We start from the raw sequence: 18,568 nt of genomic DNA on the forward strand, positions 1-18,568 counted from the left end.
GTTAAAAAAGAACTGAGAGCGAGAGAGTTACCCTACTCTATACTTTTCCCAGCGAGGCTCAGGGTGGTGGCAGATGACCGGACATGGTTCTTCGAAACTCCAGAGGCGGCGCAGGACTGGCTTGATGGCTGGCGCCAAGCGGGAAGCAACAACCAAGGAAACAGACAATCTCGCCGATGAGAAGGACAGGACTGGGCAGATTCGCAACACACCGAACATCCGGATCCAGGGCAATCTCCGGGACGTGTGGAAGAAGAATAGGCGGCGAACCAAAGACACTTCCTTAAGAGGCTACTGACACACTGATCGCATCGTTACAGTAATGAGGCTGTAGCAGCTCTGAGAAGGAGTCAGGGCCAGCCTTGGGGGGCCAGAAGGTCTGGAAATTCCACTGGACCTACTACCCAGGACACGCAAGTACTATGATGTTGGGAGGGAAAGAGCGCTCTGCTAAGTTGGGGAGGCGGGTAGTTACAAGTCTGCATAGCAGGGAGGCAGGGAGGGGGGAAGAGATTGGGGGAATGGTATTTATTTATGTAAATTGTTTGTTTTTGTTCAAGGCAATGGCAACAGGGGAAAATTTCACTCATCAGGTAGGCCTGCAGACACAACTCACACTGCACGTTCTAGGTTTATCACGACAGCCCACAGGATAGATAGTCCGATCCGGTCTGCACGCACTGACATGTCCGTATACCTTCTCACGACCACACACAGTGCCTATGGCCCTTGACACACTACCGAGCAACACTGACATGACGACGCGAGAAACCACGATACACCCCCTCACGGTCATGACTTGGAATGTGAGAGGGCTGGGTGACAAAATAAAGAGAGGACTGGTCTTACAGGCCCTGAAGAGGCATAATCTGGTGCTAGCGCTCCTACAGGAAACGCATCTCACAGGGTCGGCTTGCAAAGCACTGGATAGATGGGGATACAAAATGATCGCCCATTCTGAATTCACCACGGGATCTAGAGGCACTGGCGTATTAATTAAAAAGTCATCGTCATTTTTGGTTTTACAGACTAGAGTGGGCGATCAGGGATGATTTGCGGCTATCCAAGGGCAATGGAAGGGTAAGCTTTTAAATGTCGTCTCGGTCTATATACCACTGGCGCTACATGCAGTGGCGTTGCCGACATTAAACGACTTCTTACTGGGTCTTCCAGAGGGAGATCTTATTATAGGAGGGGACTTTTACACCGTACTAGATGCGACATTAGACAGATTACCAGCCCGCAATCATGCACCTGGACCTTCACGCTTCCAGGGATTCTTGGAGGCAATGGGCCTAGTAGATGTATGGAGGCGCACACACCCAGAGGCAAGTCAGTACACGTATCATTCCGTGGTCCATGGCAGTCTATCCCGCATAGATTACTTCCTTATGTTAGATTTGAGACTACAAAACATTGTAGAAGTCGCCATAAAACCCAGGGGTATCTCGGACCATTCCCCGTTAATGCTTACACTTGCCTGTCCGAGAAAAACTCGTAGACGACTTTATCCCATATACCCATGCTATCTTACAGTCCCGACCATCAAAAACTCGCTTCGTAACTCAACCAAACACTACTTTGAAGAAAATGCGACCTCAGTTGACTCTGCCATTACTTTATGGGAGGCTTATAAGACTGTTTTTAGGGGACAGGCTATTGCGTCTATCACGGGGTATAAGCGAGAGCGTCACAGAGAGCTAACAGAGTTAGAAGGGGGGCTCCAAGAGGCAGAATCCGCGCATGCGATTAACCCAACCTCAGACACAGCACACACACTGAATATATGCCAGCAACACTACAGGGATCACCTAAAAGCACGGACAGTTGAGAACATTACGGCGACACGAGGCAGAATATATGACGTAGGAGACAAAGCGGGCAAAATGCTGGCCTGGCTAGATAGGAGTAGAGAAGGCGCAAGAGGCATCCAGCAGCTCAGGTTGAAGGAAGGGACGCTTACAACGCACCCGGATGATATTGTGAATATCTTGGCGGATCATTTGCGAGAAGTATACACCCCTACTACATGTCTGTCAGAAGCAGACATAAGAGATTCGCTCCAAGACATTGATATGGCCGTTTTGACGCTGGAGGCAGCTTTAGAATTAGAGGCAGACTTAACAGTGGAAGAACTCCAAACCGCTATACAGTCGGTAAAATCAGGGAAAGCTTTGGGCCCGAATGGAATACCAGTAGAATGGTATAAAGCAATGGCGGGAACGTTGGGACCACATCTCCTGGCCATGTTTAAAGAGAGCTTAGAAGCAGCAGAATTGCCATTAGACCAACGAAATGCAACGATAGTAGAAATTCCAAAGCCAAACAAACCTCCTACTGAAAGTTCATCATACCGTCCGATCTCACTGCTGAATGCAGAGGACAAAATCTTAGCAAAACTTTTAGCAACTAGATTGGTAGTGCATCTGCCAAGACTGATACACCCGGATCAGTCTGGATTTATGCCTCACAGGAACACGGCCCTCAATCTTAGAAGAGTACAAGGAGCAATGACTAGGGCATCAAGTCTGGTGGATCCGGCGATTGTTTTGGCACTAGATGCAAAAATGGCATTTGACATGGTGGAGTGGCAGTACTTATTTGCAGTCTTGACGCATGTGGGGTTTGGGCCGAAATTGTGCCACTTGGTGTTCTGCTACCTTCACTTGTGCCCACATAGCTTTTTCTTTCAGCTTCTTTTGCTTAGCATCGATTTCTTCACTACAATATTTTGCTTTTCGCAAAACTTCATCTACAGTACCTGATTGCCAACCTATCATATTATGACGTATCATGTCTCCAATTTCGAGTCTCAATCCATACACAAATAGGTAAATAAAAAGACTCATGTCTTTTTCGTTCAACTCTTCATACCCACTGCATTGTTTAAATACTAATAACAATCTCTCATAAAATGAATGCACAGATTCCTTCGGCTCCTGCGTAGTTCTGTCTATTTTTACCCAATCTGTCTCTTTTGGTGGAATTTTATTCTTCAGGAATGCAATCACGTGATCATATTTTCTCATCACTTCAGGTGACGGAGCACCTGTCACTTTGTCTCGAGGATATTCCTCTTTTGGCCAATTCACAGTGATTTTACACTCAGTCCAAAAATCCGCTGGCACAACTATGTCAAATAATCCATCCAAATCAGCCCATAGTACTTTTGAAACTTTCGCAAACAGATCTACCTGTCGATACCATTCTACTGGCTTTTCTCTCAATCTGGGAAAATCATTTGTAAATGATAATATATCCGGTCTACTCCATGGAACATGTACATATTCTCCTCCTGGTATTTCTCTCATAGGGAATTTCTTTGCGACTGTCTCTTTTTCTCTGACTGGAAACGCTAATATTGATTTATCACTAGTCTCCTCTTTCTTCTTTGCCCATTTCACTCTCCATTTGTTCACATCTCCCCATTTCCGTAACAAAACAATTAATTCTTTTATTTGGGTCAACCTTCCGGCAGTATTCATGATTTCAATGTCTTTTTCTGAAAAATCCACTCTATAGGATTTCTGCAATGATTTATTCTTTGCAAATTCTATTTCGAATTCATTTGCCAAATTTTCCAACTGATCATGTACTGACTTCACTTTCCATGTTATACTTTTACACATGAACATAAGTTCATCATCTTGGTATGTTTTTAATCTACACAACAGAGAAAGGGTATTGAGTTTACGGGATCGATGGGCGCTCAAACAATATTAACGTAAATGTTTTTAAGGTCAGGAGTAATGGTGCTAGCAGGGAGGGGGGATCCACGGAATCCCAGAATTTAAATGTGTAAAATTCACATCTAAAACATAAACACAAAGTCCTGCGCACTCAAATCAAATATAGAAAGCAGTGTGATAATATATGCAATTGAATAGAAATCTGTCCAACGTCGGTTCTCGGAGTTTCATGTATATCTCCTTTTATTTGGTCATCAAATCATTGACAATTTACAACCAGCCGACACGTGTTTTGTTGTAGGTCTGTACATGCACAGATGCTACAACTCTTCAGGGCTGGAAAAATACAAAAATGAATGACCTGTAGCAAGCCTGCTTAAAAACGTTCAAATGATAGATATATACAATGATATACCCAGATGTGACATTTCCTATCCAGAAAACACCTCATCATGTGGAACCCTTAAGTAGTTGAAATGTCATGATCCGTAATGCGTCTATCGTGTCTAAATCATATTTATAATTTAACAAACAGAAGATTATTCATGTACGTCGCGATAAAAAGTGAAATGACAGCCGTGCCAACTCTTAACATATAAACTGATAGTACATAGTGAGCATTATTAACTTCATCGTTGTTCGCAATGCATAATATATATGAACAAATCAAGAGAACGGCGTGACACACAAACCGCAAGCAGCCCCCATGAGTGTGACAAAGGATAAGAAAATTTCAAAGCTACCTCAATGGCTGAATCCTTAGTATTTAGGCTACTCATGTGTAAAAGATAGAGAAAAGGAAGAGAAAACACAAAAGGGCAAGGTATTAGTACTCCATTCTCCAATGTTTGAGTACCCCCTAAGGGTGAATTCCAACCCGGCAGGGTAACCTCGTATGGATGTATGACATTACAACGCATGCTTTTACATCGCATGCCTTTACAACGCGGTTTTTACAACGCATACCATTACAACGCATAGCGCTTTGGGGTGCTGGATAGTGAATAGTTTAATTTACTATTCCAACTCCAGTCCCCGTGGATAGTAGGGAAGGTGTTGGATAGTAAATTAAATCTATTCCCTATCCTAGAGCGCCCCCCAGCGCAATGCGTTGTAATGGTTTGCGTTGTAAAAGCTGCGTCGTAAAGGCACTGCATGGTAAAAGTTGCGTTGTAAAGGATGTTTCTCAACTCGTATTGGGATGGTAACGGTGTATGGATCTCTGCAAGGTAATTAGTGCCATATTTCAGAGATAGGGTAATATTGAGTGCGTACGTCAAGTAGAGCTATTTATTATATGTGAGTGATGCCCTAGCACTAGTATTGTGAAACGAAACACCAAAGTTCATGTGGGCACTTCTGTACACTCTTAGACTATTTAAATTCAAATTAAGAACAACTTGGCAATTATTGGCCAGTAGTTTGTAAGTAACTCCAACCATTGCACTATTTAATGCCAACTAAAATAAGTCAGAAAAAGCACATCAACACAGAGGTTCCGTTAGCCCTACAGTCTACAGACTATTAAAACCTCAGACTCTCAATTCCAAATTCCTCGAAGTCGATTGCCCCGTCTCCTATACGTATAATGAAGCCTGCATCTTAATGTGCCCACCCTCAAAGACAATCGACATATCACAATCGGTTTACAACCTCAGATATCTATCCATCACAACAAGCCCTTCACCAATGTGTGTTACCTCTTACCCGATATTTGTTTAAAATGTTGCTGAAGACGCCAGTAGTCCGCACATCTGTGCAATAAATAATCAGTATTCCCAATTCTTGTAGCAAAATAAAAGTCCTTCAGAACCACTCGGATGCGTGTGGTATCACTCACTCTATAAACGGGGAAACGAGACCTGTTAGTTCTAGTTGCCCAACATACGGTCAGAGACCTAACTAAATACGCAAAATTATATCTTTTTAATCTCAAATATTGTTTTTAAGTGGCTCCGTTCCACCACCTAGCATTTTCTGTCTTTTTTAAGAGTTCTAGTTTAAGGAATTTATCCCTTAATCCCATACTACGTGTGGAGTTACCACTGGTTGTAGTATTTTTGCCAGTGTTATCAGTAGATAGGGTTCCAAACAATTCCTCTGCTTCTTTGTCCCTGTCCATGACTATATCAGTCACTTCAACTCTGAATAATGTAAACAAGTTTAAAACGCTGCGGCAGCCCTTACCGAGACAGAATGAACACAACAGAGAAAGGGTATTGAGTTTACGGGATCGATGGGCAAGGTATTAGTACTCCATTCTCCAATGCTTGAGTACCCCCCCTAAGGGAGTGAAGAGCCACATAAAAGAGGTTCTTACCCCACGTCCGGTGATAATTCCAACCCGGCAGTGTAACCTCGTATTGGGATGGTAACGGTGTATGGATCTCTGCAAGGTAATTAGTGCCATATTTCAGAGATAGGGTAATATTGAGTGTGTACGTCAAGTAGAGCTATTTATTATATGTGAGTGATGCCCTAGCACTAGTATTGTGCAACGAAACACCAAAGTTCATGTGGGCACTTCTGTACACTCTTAGACTATTTAAATTCAAATTAAGAACAACTTGGCAATTATTGGCCAGTAGTTTGTAAGTAACTCCAACCATTGCACTATTTAATGCCAGCTATAATACGTCAGAAAAAGCACATCAACACAGCCCTACAGTCTACAGACTATTAAAACCTCAGACTCTCAATTCCAAATTCCTCGAAGTCGATTGCCCCGTCTCCTATACTTATAATGTAGCCTGCATCTTAATGTGCCCACCCTCAAAGACAATCGATATATCACAATCGGTTTACAACCTCACATATCTATCCATCAGAACAAGCCCTTCACCATTGTGTGTTACCTCTTACCCGATATTTGTTTAAATTGTTGCCGTAGACGCCAGTAGTCCGCACATCTGTGCAATAAATAATCAGTATTCCCAATTCTTGTAGCAAAATAAAAGTCCTTCAGAACCACACGGATGCGTGTGGTATCACTCACTCTATAAACGGGGAAACGAGACCTGTTAGTTCTAGTTGCCCAACATACGGTCAGAGACCTAACTAAATACGCGAAATTATAAAAAGGTTAATAAGACTTTCTAGGGGACGAACGGTGTTTACCTGGGGCCGAATCGCCCTCGCTTCACTGGCGTCTGAAACCCGGAAGTGACTCGGGCTCGACCCGGAAGTTGGTATATATCTCAGTCGCAAGTCCAAACGCTAGACTGCTGACCTGTTGACGTGCCATGCCTAATTGTACCGACCCTGCGTAACTCTAAGGAAACGTTCAACTACCACAACTAAAAGGCGCACGTATTATCAAAGCAACCCCTTAGTTAGCATCCGTGTGCGTGATTGACAAAAAATTAATTATTAAAGCCGGTAAGAATATATGTATATGAGCAGCCCATACATACCGTCGAATCAAGAAAAGCTATGGGTAGCAAAAATATGATGGACCCATAATTAGTTAGTCCATGTTCGCTCTCAAATTATCATTGAATGTTCAAATTGAATAAATTTGAAGATTTAAAACAAACAAATAGGTAGCAAAAGCCCATATTGTGCCGCCATGTAAATTAAGCGCAAGACACCAAGCTATCATTAAGGCTGAAAGAAAGGCAAACGAAAAGGGCAGGAGCATGGAATGTCCATATAATGTTACCATGTCAGGAGGAAGAAGACAGTAAGGATTGAGGTACATAGAAAGAGTGATTATATTGTAATAGAATTTGCCTCATACTCTAAATACAGGTGCATGCCTACATACGGTTTAATAGGATTCATATCATAATGCATTCACGTAAGAGTTTACAACATCTACTCTACGTGATCCATATATGTTAGAATTCATTCCCTGTACTAAAACATGGTTCTCTGTCCTGGTATACAATTTTATGATCAATAAAATGGACAGAAAATACTGTACCCTATAGAGTTGTAGGTTACTGTCCTAGGGATGGCATCTGACATCGTTCAGCCTTAATGATAGCTTGGTGTCTTGCCCTTAATTTACATGGCGGCACAATATGGGCTTTTGCTACCTATTTGTTTGTTTTAAATCTTCAAATTTATTCAATTTGAACTTTATTGATAATTTTGAGAGCAAACATGGACTAACTAATTATGGGTCCATCATACATTTGCTACCCATAGCTTTTCTTGATTCAACGGTATATATGGGCTGCTCATATACATACATTCTTACCGGCTTTAATAAATAATTTTTTGTCAATCACTCACATGGATGCTAACTAAGGGGTTGCTTTGATAATACGTGCGCTTTTTAGTTGTGGTAGTTGAACGTTTCCTTAGAGTTACGCAGGGTCGGTACAATTAGGCATGGCACGTCATATGGTCAGCAGTCTAGCGTTTGGACTTGCAACTGAGATATATACCAACTTCCGGGTCGAGCCCGAGTCACTTCCGGGTTTCAGACGCCAGTGAAGCGAGGGCGATTCGGCCCCAGGTAAACACCGTTTGTCCCCTAGAAAGTCTTATTAACCTTTTTATAATTTCGCGTATTTAGTTAGGTCTCTGAATGTATGTTGGGCAACTAGAACTGACAGGTCTCGTTTCCCCGTTTATAGAGTGAGTGATACCACACGCATCCGTGTGGTTCTGAAGGACTTTTATTTTGCTACAAGAATTGGGAATACAGATTATTTATTGCACAGATGTGCGGACTACTGGCGTCTTCGGCAACAATTTAAACAAATATCTAGGGCATCACTCACATATAATAAATATATAATATAATAAATAGCTCTACTTGACGTACGCTCTCAATATTACCCTATCTCTGAAATATGGCACTAATTACCTTGCAGAGATCCATACACCGTTACCATCCCAATACGAGGTTACCCTGCCGGGTTGGAACTATCACCGGACGTGGGGTAAGAACCTCTTTTATGTGGCTCTTCACTCCCTTAGGGGGGTACTCAAACATTGGAGAATGGAGTACTAATACCTTGCCCTTTTGTGTTTTCTCTTCCTTTTCTCTATCTTTTACACATGAGTAGCCTAAATACTAAGGATTCAGCCATTGAGGTAGCTTTGAAATTTTCTTATCCTTTTGTCACACTCATGGGGGCTGCTTGCGGTTTGTGTGTCACGCCGTTCTCTTGATTTGTTCATATTTATTATGCATTGCGAACGACGATGAAGTTAATAATGCTCTCTATGTACTATCAGTTTATATGTTTAGAGTTGGCACGGGTGTCATTCACTTTTTATCGCGACGTACATGAATAATCTTCTGTTTGTTAAATTATAAATATGATTTAGTCACGATAGACGCATTACGGATCATGACATTTTAACTACTTAAGGGTTCCACATGATGAGGTGTTTTCTGGATAGGAAATGTCACATCTGGGTATACAATTGTATCTATCTATCATTTGAACTTTTTTAAGCAGGCTTGCTACATGTCATCCATTTTTGTATTTTTCCAGCCCTGAAGAGTTGTAGCATCTGTGCAGGTACAGACCTACAACGAAACACGGGTCGGCTGGCTGTAAATTGTCAATGATTTGATGACCAAATAAAAGGAGATATACATGAAACTCCAAGAACCGACGTTGGACAGATTTCTATTCAATTGCATATATTATCACACTGCTTTCTATACTTGATTTGAGTGCGCAGGACTTTGTGTTTATGTTTTTAATCTATCTGTTCCAATTGTTCCAATACCTAATTCTTCCATATCTACTTTTAATCTCGTTACATCCAGCACTTTTGGTTCATGCTCTTTTAATTTCAGAGTTTTAATCCATTCACTTAATTCCTGCTCTGATGGTCCTACAGGTGTCTGTGTTAACTCTATTTTCTCTATGCTCTTTTCAGGCGTAGCAGAGTCAGACTCTGCTCCAGTTGCATATTTATAATGCAAACTCTGATTAAAAGTCAATTCTGGCAGATTTACATTATTGGTTTGTCTAATTTCTGACAAATCAGGATAAATGTTTCCTTTTAATTTTTGTAAACTCTGCTGTAAAGGGATTGTCAAACTTGGCTCTTTTATTCTTTGGTTTTCAAACACTGGAATTACAGGTCCTATTGTTACTGTTTCCATATTTTTCGTAAGTATCTGTCAACGCATTTGTAGATCGTATATATTCAGCGGTACTTGCTTGTTCCTCAACTCGTTTTTCTACCCTATTTACACTCTCTTGTTCATTACTTTGCTTGGGGGTACAGATAGGTCTTGGTTCTGTCATTGAAGTACTCGGATTATATCTCACTTCTACTCTTTCTGGTACATCTTTAGAATTAGAAAATTGTTTTGGAGTTTCATTAATTTTCTCATCTGCCATTGCAGCATTAGGTGTAGTCCATAAAGAACCTGGTTGATACGGTGGTGGTCTTCTATTTAATATTTCCTCTAGTACAGCATCCTCTGGTTCACTTTCACCATAGCTTTGGTTCCCTAGTTCTACATTCTTTCTCTTCTCTGTGCATTTCCGTCCTTCATAATCATCCACTAATCTGACTGGATACATGCCATAACATATTAGCATTTCTCCATCTACGAATTCTACTCTCATGTGTTTCTCCCCATAAATTTCGAAATCTACCTCTGGGTCTGATATGTCCTTGCAACCTTTCGCTTTCCAATTCATGAATCTCATCCTCCCATTCAGATAGAGCTTCAAACTGAGTCGGTCTGTGTCTTTGGTCAAGATTCATCATCTTTTCTCTCAAATTTCTCAAAACTGCCACATCAAGAGATCCTCCTTCCGGGAAAGCTAATACACCATCGTTTCTGGTATATCTTACCCAATTCTCTAACCAAACACACGTATGGTAACCGTATTTTGACAACATATAGGAAGCAGGCGTTTTTGGCGGAGGAAGTAATTTTCCCTCTCTTGTGACTATCGCCTTATCCTTTACAAACATATTTTTCAATTTCTTAAACATGAAGGTTTCTTCCTTTCTTCTTTGTAATAGTAATCCATTTTTCCATAAATTCCTTGTCTTTCAAAAGATCGTGCACTTCCCTGTTGCTGTTCCGTAACACCAACCTATTACAGTATGGTTGACACTAGCGTACCAATTAGAACAAGATACGTCTCTTTAGTGCCTAACCAATAGTTTTGCTGCTTTTTGTGATGCACCAATCAGCTCTTTGCCCTGTCTTGGTCACGAGGACCAATCACAGCGCAGCACTTTTGACGTCACCAGCGCTCCAGCTCCTGCAGCGCCGACTGACCCCTCCTTTACAAGGTTTTTTCAAGAAGCCGTATTTACAAGATATTTGACTGAATCGGTTAGTAACTTACACAAAACAACTCCATTCGTCTGTTTCGCTAAACAAAGTGATAGAATTTTCTCAATCACACAAGTATTCTGTATTTCCAGTAGACAGCGCTTACCTCTTCTCTACCACAGAATTTTACATTTACCGATAAAGTAACACCACTTCATCTACTCTACCCTTCTCACAAGCTCAGGTTAAGCTCTATTACTCTCTCAGCAGTAAGTTTTAAATTAGGATACGCAATGATCCCTGTACTTGAAAGCCAAGATTTTATAGACTGCCCTCGCTATGCATTTTTCCTTTCATACAGAAAGTCCCTAAACCAGTGATGTGCGACACCACTTGTGATATAAGACGATACCACCGCACTATATGACGATACTACTTTTTGGAACAGACTATGCGATGTGCGACTTCATTGCCACACTTCCTCTGCCTGCAGACAGAGTAACAAGCTTCACGCAATACTCGGAAGCCTTTTCAGGACTACATATACCGTAATACGAACTCAACAGAAATTAGTCATAATTCTGTACATCAAAAACCCATATATAACACTTTATACATAATCCTAGCTAATTCTATAGCAACCAATGCTCTGCTACCGAGCTAATTACTGATGCAGCGCTACTCCGGAAATAATTTCTAAAATCATGTCACCTTTCCCTGAAGTACAAAATCATACAGCTACTCATCAGTAGGGCCCATAACACTGCGAGTTACTCACAAAACACTTCCATCTTACTTAATGGATCGGTGAATTTCAAAGGAGAGCTGCTGTATCATAGTGGGGTGTCTAAACTAAAAACTAAATAATTATACTATTTACACCTGCAGTTTAAATGAGTTTACCATGGCTTTTATTAACAAAACATTTATTTAGACACACCACCCTTGTGGTCAACGGATCGGCTAGTAAAAATTAGGCGTAGGAAAACTCAAGGCCAGCTTAATTCTCTATTTATCTAATTTTTATTAAGAGCAAGTTCAGCATGTCTAAAGATTATTTACTTTATTTATTTCTTTATTTCAAAAACGACATTTAAGGAATAAGAGTTTTATCTCAAACAGTTATATTCATTTATTTTAGAAAATTCAGAAATAGACATTATTATTTAGGTTTCAGAGATACAAGTGTTAGCAAAAGACAGATAGTTCCCAAATAATCATTTATTCTCCTAACATCCCTAACTAAACTCTCAGCTAAATTGCATCTCCCTGTGAAAGGAAATAGGAAAATTATTCCTTACGTCTCAGGAAAATTAGCATTCCAGCAGCATCTCTGGTAGAAATCGAAGAGAAGTTTTTTCTTCAATAAAATCAGCACTTTTATACCTTTTTCACTAGCACTATCTATCTACAAGTGTAACTTTCAGCCTAAATTCGAGTTCTGATTGGACAATTTTGGGGTGGATGAGCATCATTTCGTCATCACAATATTACATTTTCCTTCCGTCCGCAATTTTCTAATGGGCCCTTTGTTTGGCCCAAGTCCGGCCTAGTCCTGTTCTCTACTCGCAACTTTGGCGTGTATTCCCACGTTCTGGACCATTGTGCTCATCCTTTTGGCAGCCATCTATACTTCCAGGCCACTACGTCCTTGATCCATAGTCACTCCAGACACAAGCAGCTCGCATTAAGACTCAGTCTTTGCTCGCGCATGCGTATTTCTTTTGTGACCACAATATTCGAGTGACTCCATTTTCTTTTAGGCCTCACGTGCCAAAATGGGAACTATCATAGAAACAAACACAAACAAACGTTAATTTAAGAATTTTAACCCTTATGTTTACCTCCCCCTTTACTAAGGTTTTCCCTATTAGTAGTTACCTAGCAAATAAGCAACACTTAAGCGTAATATACTCACCTAATCCCACGATTTTGCCACAATAATACGTAAACAAAAGCACATTTATGCCGCATTCCATTATCTTAAAGCTGCTCATTAGTTTAGGACATGACAAAATCACATAATTAGTTAATTATGATTGCAACATAAGCAAAATTAGTTCCCACGGGTATTTGTGTAAGTGCATTTCTTATTCTAAGTTGATTAGTCACACACATCATTCCATTTGTACAAATTATGGTTATGGACGTGTGACTTTGCAAGGGGTATGCAAAATTTTGCTTCTCCACCTCGCTCCATCAAAAGCAATCTCCCAGGGTCACCAACCCTGCCTCCGTCAGGGGTCCAATTGCCCTGCGGTAAAGTAAGTCAATGGGTTGCCATGTGGCAGGCCCACCAACAGAAGTTCAGGGGCATATGGGGTCACTGTACCAGTACGCTGCTGACACACTGGCATAAAACAAAGGAGGTAGACATTGCTCTCCTTCAGGAGACTTACTTGGTCTCAAGAGACATCCCCAGGATGCGCTCTTATTGGTGCACATCTCAGTTTGACAAAACAAACGCCACAAAAGGAAGGCGACAGTACGAATACAAAGGGCACTGCAATACTAACAAGAAAGAGGCTGACCTTTGAGGTGCACTCATATGTGAGAAAAAAGAAAAATGATACTCTGTAAAATACAATATTTGCCAATGATCACACAATTTGAGACCAGTTTACGAGTCAAGTAAATTACAGTTAGGGCGAGTAGATTTATTCAAGTTACTCAACCTGCAGATCTAGTAAGATTTTTTAATGATTTTCAAGGCCTGATGGTTGAGTAAATTCAGAGAAAACATATTTCTTGTGTTTGAAAGGATCCATCTCCCATAGTTTCAAGGGAAACTCTTCACAAAGGGACAGCAGAGGGTAGGCTGGAATTTCTGAGCATGGAATTCCATATAGAAGCTGCTCAGCTCCATCCACCCCTGGATTGAAATCATATTCCCAGAAATAAGAATTGGGTTACTGTTGAGTTGAGCAACCCTTTCCCAGTGGCAGTCCTGCAGGCACATTGAAAAGTGTGTGGGGGGGTTGCTGGACACATTGAAAAATGGGGAGGGGGTGCTGCCGAGATTCTCTGATTGCCACCACATGATGGCCGCATTAGAGAGGGAGGGGGGGTGTTTGCTGCCGAATACCACCCTGAGACGGCCAGGTCTAGGATCACCTTTACGATCTGCACATGTTATCACAGCAGTAGAGTATCACAGGCATTCATTAGGAACCCTGGGGTAGGTGACACTCAGTTCAGGGGCTGGAATAATGGCAATCCTCTTTATCTAGGCGATCTTTACTTGGGCAGTGAGATACACTCTCGGGAGGCAATTCAGAAAGGATAGCTTCCGGATAGAGTAGATTACTTCCGACTTACACAGCTGTTACATTGGGTTGGTTACAGGGAAGTATGTGATGGCCCACTAGAAAGCTCTATTAGAGGATACATTCACAAACCAAGTACTCCAGAAGACAATAACTTGGCTACCACGCACAGTCTTAGACATATGTCCCAAAACTAAATAAAGTTACACAAAGTATTGGGAGAGAGATCTTGGCCAAGAAATACCAGATTACACATGGAACATAATTGGGCAAAGGACTGCAAAATACTTCCATTTGTACCACGCATAAAGCGATTGCATGTAAATTACTCACTAGATAGTATCTATCCTCTACATGGCTTCAGCTAATGACAGCCCAATGACTTGCTGGCACAACTGTGGCGAGAGGGGCATGTTTTTTCATGTATATTCTCTCAAGCTCACTGGAAAGCTGCCATCTCACACATTAGAGCCATAATGGGGTACCAATTTTTTTATAACCACTAATGATATGGCTGGGCGACCCTAGGAGAATACTGAATACCCTCAAGGCACCCCACGTGGAAAGCTTATTACTCATCTGCTGATTTTGGTGCAATTAATACTTGCCCAATTCTGGAAGAAACCCATCAGTCCTCCACTAAACATTGTGAGGGAGGGGGGAGTGTGGATGATTTATACACTTGAGAAACTAACTGCAAGGCTCCATGACAGGATGGACACATTTGAGACCACATGAAACGGGACAGATTGATAGAAATTTATCCCAGCCAGGTATCAGAACTGATTCGAAAAGCTGGACTTAACATAATGGATTGAAATTCCAATGGAGACATTGTGACAATGTGTACAATTGGAGCTCAGTGAGTTTCATACATATTATACATGCAGTGACTGTAATGTGTTTCAATATGTGAATGTCATTTTATTTCTATAATAGTATTGTTATAAAGAAAATCAAAATAAAATGGTTAAAAAAAGAACACTATCTTCACAGGACTTGTCAAGGTTGCTTGGGGGTAATATTTGAAAAAGTGAATGGTTATAGAAAGGGAATAGGATCTGTTCCTCAATAGTGCATTTCAAGTGTGAGATTCACTGTAATGGTCACTGTTCCACACCAAGTTAACAGTTTACTTTTTTACATTTCAGTTGGCTACGGCTCATATTTTGACCACGCCATTGCTTGGAATAAGCGTATAGACGACGAGAATGTCATGGTTGTAATGTTTGAAGATATGAAAAAGGTATTTTTGCTTTCGTGATAATGTATGTGCATGAGGTACATAGTAAATGATTTGTGATTAAAATTCACTGCTTTAGTTTACAAGTAAATGTCCAGTCATATTTTATTCTAGGGCAATTGTCTTCACAACTATCTCCCCCCACTATCAACATTTTCCTCATCCCTTCATATAGCACTGATGTTTCAAAATGCTCAAATTAGATTTTTATGACTCACCTTTTCCATCTCAGTATCTTCCCAGCAACAGCAATTTTAGAATGTAGTAGTGGGTGCTGGCAGTAGTCTGTACGGCAAGGCTGGAGCATTTCCAGAGGATGCACTACAGCCTGGACCAGTGACAGACGGCCGTGCCATGCCCAGTGAAGCCCACGATGAAGATGGCAGCCATGTGGTGCCAGAGCTGAGCTTGGAGCGGCGTGACTGAGCACCCGCTGAAGGTGAATAATGTACAGCCCACCTTCTCACCACTATAACAGGGCCCAACCTTAAGTCCACTACTCGTTCTTCCTGTGGGTCGCTGGTGCCTTCACTCCATGACACCCCCACCCATCTCAGCCCCCACAGGTGAATACCAAGTTGATAAAGAGAAGGTAAAGAAATTCCATTTTGGTGAAGATCTATTGGGCAAATAGTCAAATAGTCAATTCCCAAAAAGAAGACACAATGAATTAACAGTGTGATTTCTGTGTGTAACACAGTCAGTTCTGGAAACCTAAGCTGGGGAAAAAGAGTAAGCCAAGCAAAGAAGAAAGCTAAGGAGATAGAGGAAGAGGAGGGCAGAGAGGAAAGAAAGTTTAAGGAGATGGGAGTAGGAAAGGACGGAAGTTACGGTAAAAAACAAGCATTAGCAAAGCCCATCAGACTTGCCTATTTGACCTATTGGCTTCGTCCAATGCTTTTTGGCTATGCTCTGCAGTATGGCCTAAAGAAAAAAGGCACAATGATGCTGCTGCACCTGTGTCATTTTGAAGGCATGCTCGTGCGTGATGACATGTGCATAGGTATGTGTCATTGCACATGTACAATCCTATAAAATGATGCAGTTGCCCCCTTGCCCAGGAAAGGCCTCAAGGCCCGCCTCCCATCGAATGGCAATTTAGTTTATTTTTTGGTTCACCTTGCCCATTATTAACAGCTTCTTTCAGTGCTTCATACTAAAAAAAATCCTAATATTGCAGTGGTACTAGACTTCACTGTTTTCTTGTGTGAGCAGGCAAAGAACTTGCTGAAGTTGCCTGGCCTAAAATAGGCTTGGAGTGCCCAGAGACCATTATCAAGGTAGAGGCAAGGGAGGTGAGAAGAGACGTAACATTAGTGGTCCCAGATGCATGTGAGAACTTTTGACACTGTCCACTGCACTCCGGGATCCGACGATAAGCCTAGTCGAAAGGTGAAGCACCAGCCTGTGGGTCAGTAAAACAGACACCTGCCCCCACTGGAACTAGGCTAGTACCTCTCTACTTCTTTTGTACTCACTGCATAGGGACCAAGCCCCAATAGCCATGTAGGGCAGGCACACTAGCCACAAATGGCTTGCCAGGCTCCCATGCCCACTTCCACAGGCCTATCACTTTGGGGGTGTCACGCTGATACCACAGATTCTAGACCAGGTCTCCGCATGACTTCTCTCCTGTGCTGACTCTGAACAGCGCAGCTGTCCCCAAAAGTTCTCCTATGCATCCGAGACAACCATTGTCATGTCTCTCTTCATTTTCCTTGCGTGATAAATTTCTTCCTGCTGTGTGGTCATTCACCTAGGCACCAACACTCACTCCAACCACCTGCACTCTCTCTTTGCACTCCCCACATATGCACAGGGTTATTCTGAGGTGATGGAATGATCTGAAACAGTATCCCCTGACAATCTTTTTCTCTGCATGGGGACCGTAGTATATTACAGATCAGGTGTTTGAAGCCACTTTTTCAAGTGGTCATCTTGGTTGCTCACTCTCTGGGGCCCTCATTGTTTTGCCTATGTTATTCTAGTTGAATTGCTTTTAGTTCTGTCAGCCTTGTCTCAAGTTCTTCCCTAAATTCTTTCCTCTCTTTATATTGCCTAGCTAATGTTGTGATTATTGTACCTCTAATGACTACGTGAAGTGTCTCCCAGAATGTGTTGGTGTTGATCTCAGCAGTGACGTTCTCAGTCAGAAAGTGGGAGATGGTTTCTTCGATTTCTTCTAATTTGGCAAACAACTTACACACTGCAGCAATAGACCTGTCAAATTAGATCTTCCTAATTATCAGCAGATGCCCCTAGTTGCCTTCATTGTAAAAGAAAATCCCAAGGCATGTGAAAATGGATACACAAAGGAGTCTGCTCTTGTTAACATATGAGATATCAACTTACTAGGGAACTGACCATAAACCACAGCATAGGATTTGGAGTTGTTAATGACAGACCCAACTGGTCCATAAACAGAGCAAATCTGTCTGATAGCTTCTGTAGCCCTACCAGTGTTCTGGAGAGTAATACATAATGATCAAAGTGCAACAGAGCCGGACAACCCCTTGCTCCCACCCTTGCTCCCACCCTGGGTGTATCTGCCTCTAAAAGTAACAAAGATTATACAAGATCATTAATGTAGAGGCAGAAGAGAAGGGGCACCAGGATACAACCTTGTCTGATGGCCATACGTAATGCACCCCATCACATCCGCGTGAAGTTGAGTCAGCAGATGCACACCGGGGCGCTCAATTCCCATTCATCACATCCTTCCCCATAGTTTGGCTCAATCTATACAGTCAAACGCAGAACTAAGATCCATGAATGCTAAATGCATACAGCCTCTCTCCATCTTGGTGTATTTACTGCATAAAAGGTGAAGATCCAAGCTTTGTTCTATAGTTCCCAAGCCTTGTCTGAACCCATATGGTGCCTCAGAAAGTATGCCTTTCTCAGTAGTCCAAACCTCTAGTCAGTCTAGTAGAATTCTGCCCAACACTTAGAGAAATGGGACGGGAGCTGCAGGGGTCTGCTCAGTTCCCCTTATTAAAGATGGGGACGATAATTGAGTTGGACCACAATACAGGAGGGCCAACAAGTGTTGCACTTCTCAATCAGGGGGTTTGTTAAAGCGAGACTACTCACCCGTAAGGGTCTCAAGGAGCTAGGGGTGGGGGGGGGGGGGGGGGGGGGGGGGCAGGTTCCA

General features: G+C 41.9%; 1 protein-coding gene across 1 annotated transcript in view; it reads left to right on the forward strand.

Annotated features, from left to right (window-relative positions):
- LOC144818748 (sulfotransferase 6B1-like) overlaps nt 1–18,568 on the forward strand; it is a 344,617-nt gene that overhangs the window by 259,592 nt on the left and 66,457 nt on the right. Inside the window, exon 5 of the mRNA XM_078676456.1 lies at nt 15,323–15,417. Coding sequence (XP_078532582.1) covers nt 15,323–15,417 — 95 coding nt within the window. The remainder of the gene's footprint in view (nt 1–15,322; nt 15,418–18,568) is intronic.

The sequence above is a fragment of the Lissotriton helveticus genome, chromosome 2_1 (assembly GCF_964261635.1).
Source record: "Lissotriton helveticus chromosome 2_1, aLisHel1.1, whole genome shotgun sequence".
Classification (NCBI taxonomy): domain Eukaryota; kingdom Metazoa; phylum Chordata; class Amphibia; order Caudata; family Salamandridae; genus Lissotriton; species Lissotriton helveticus.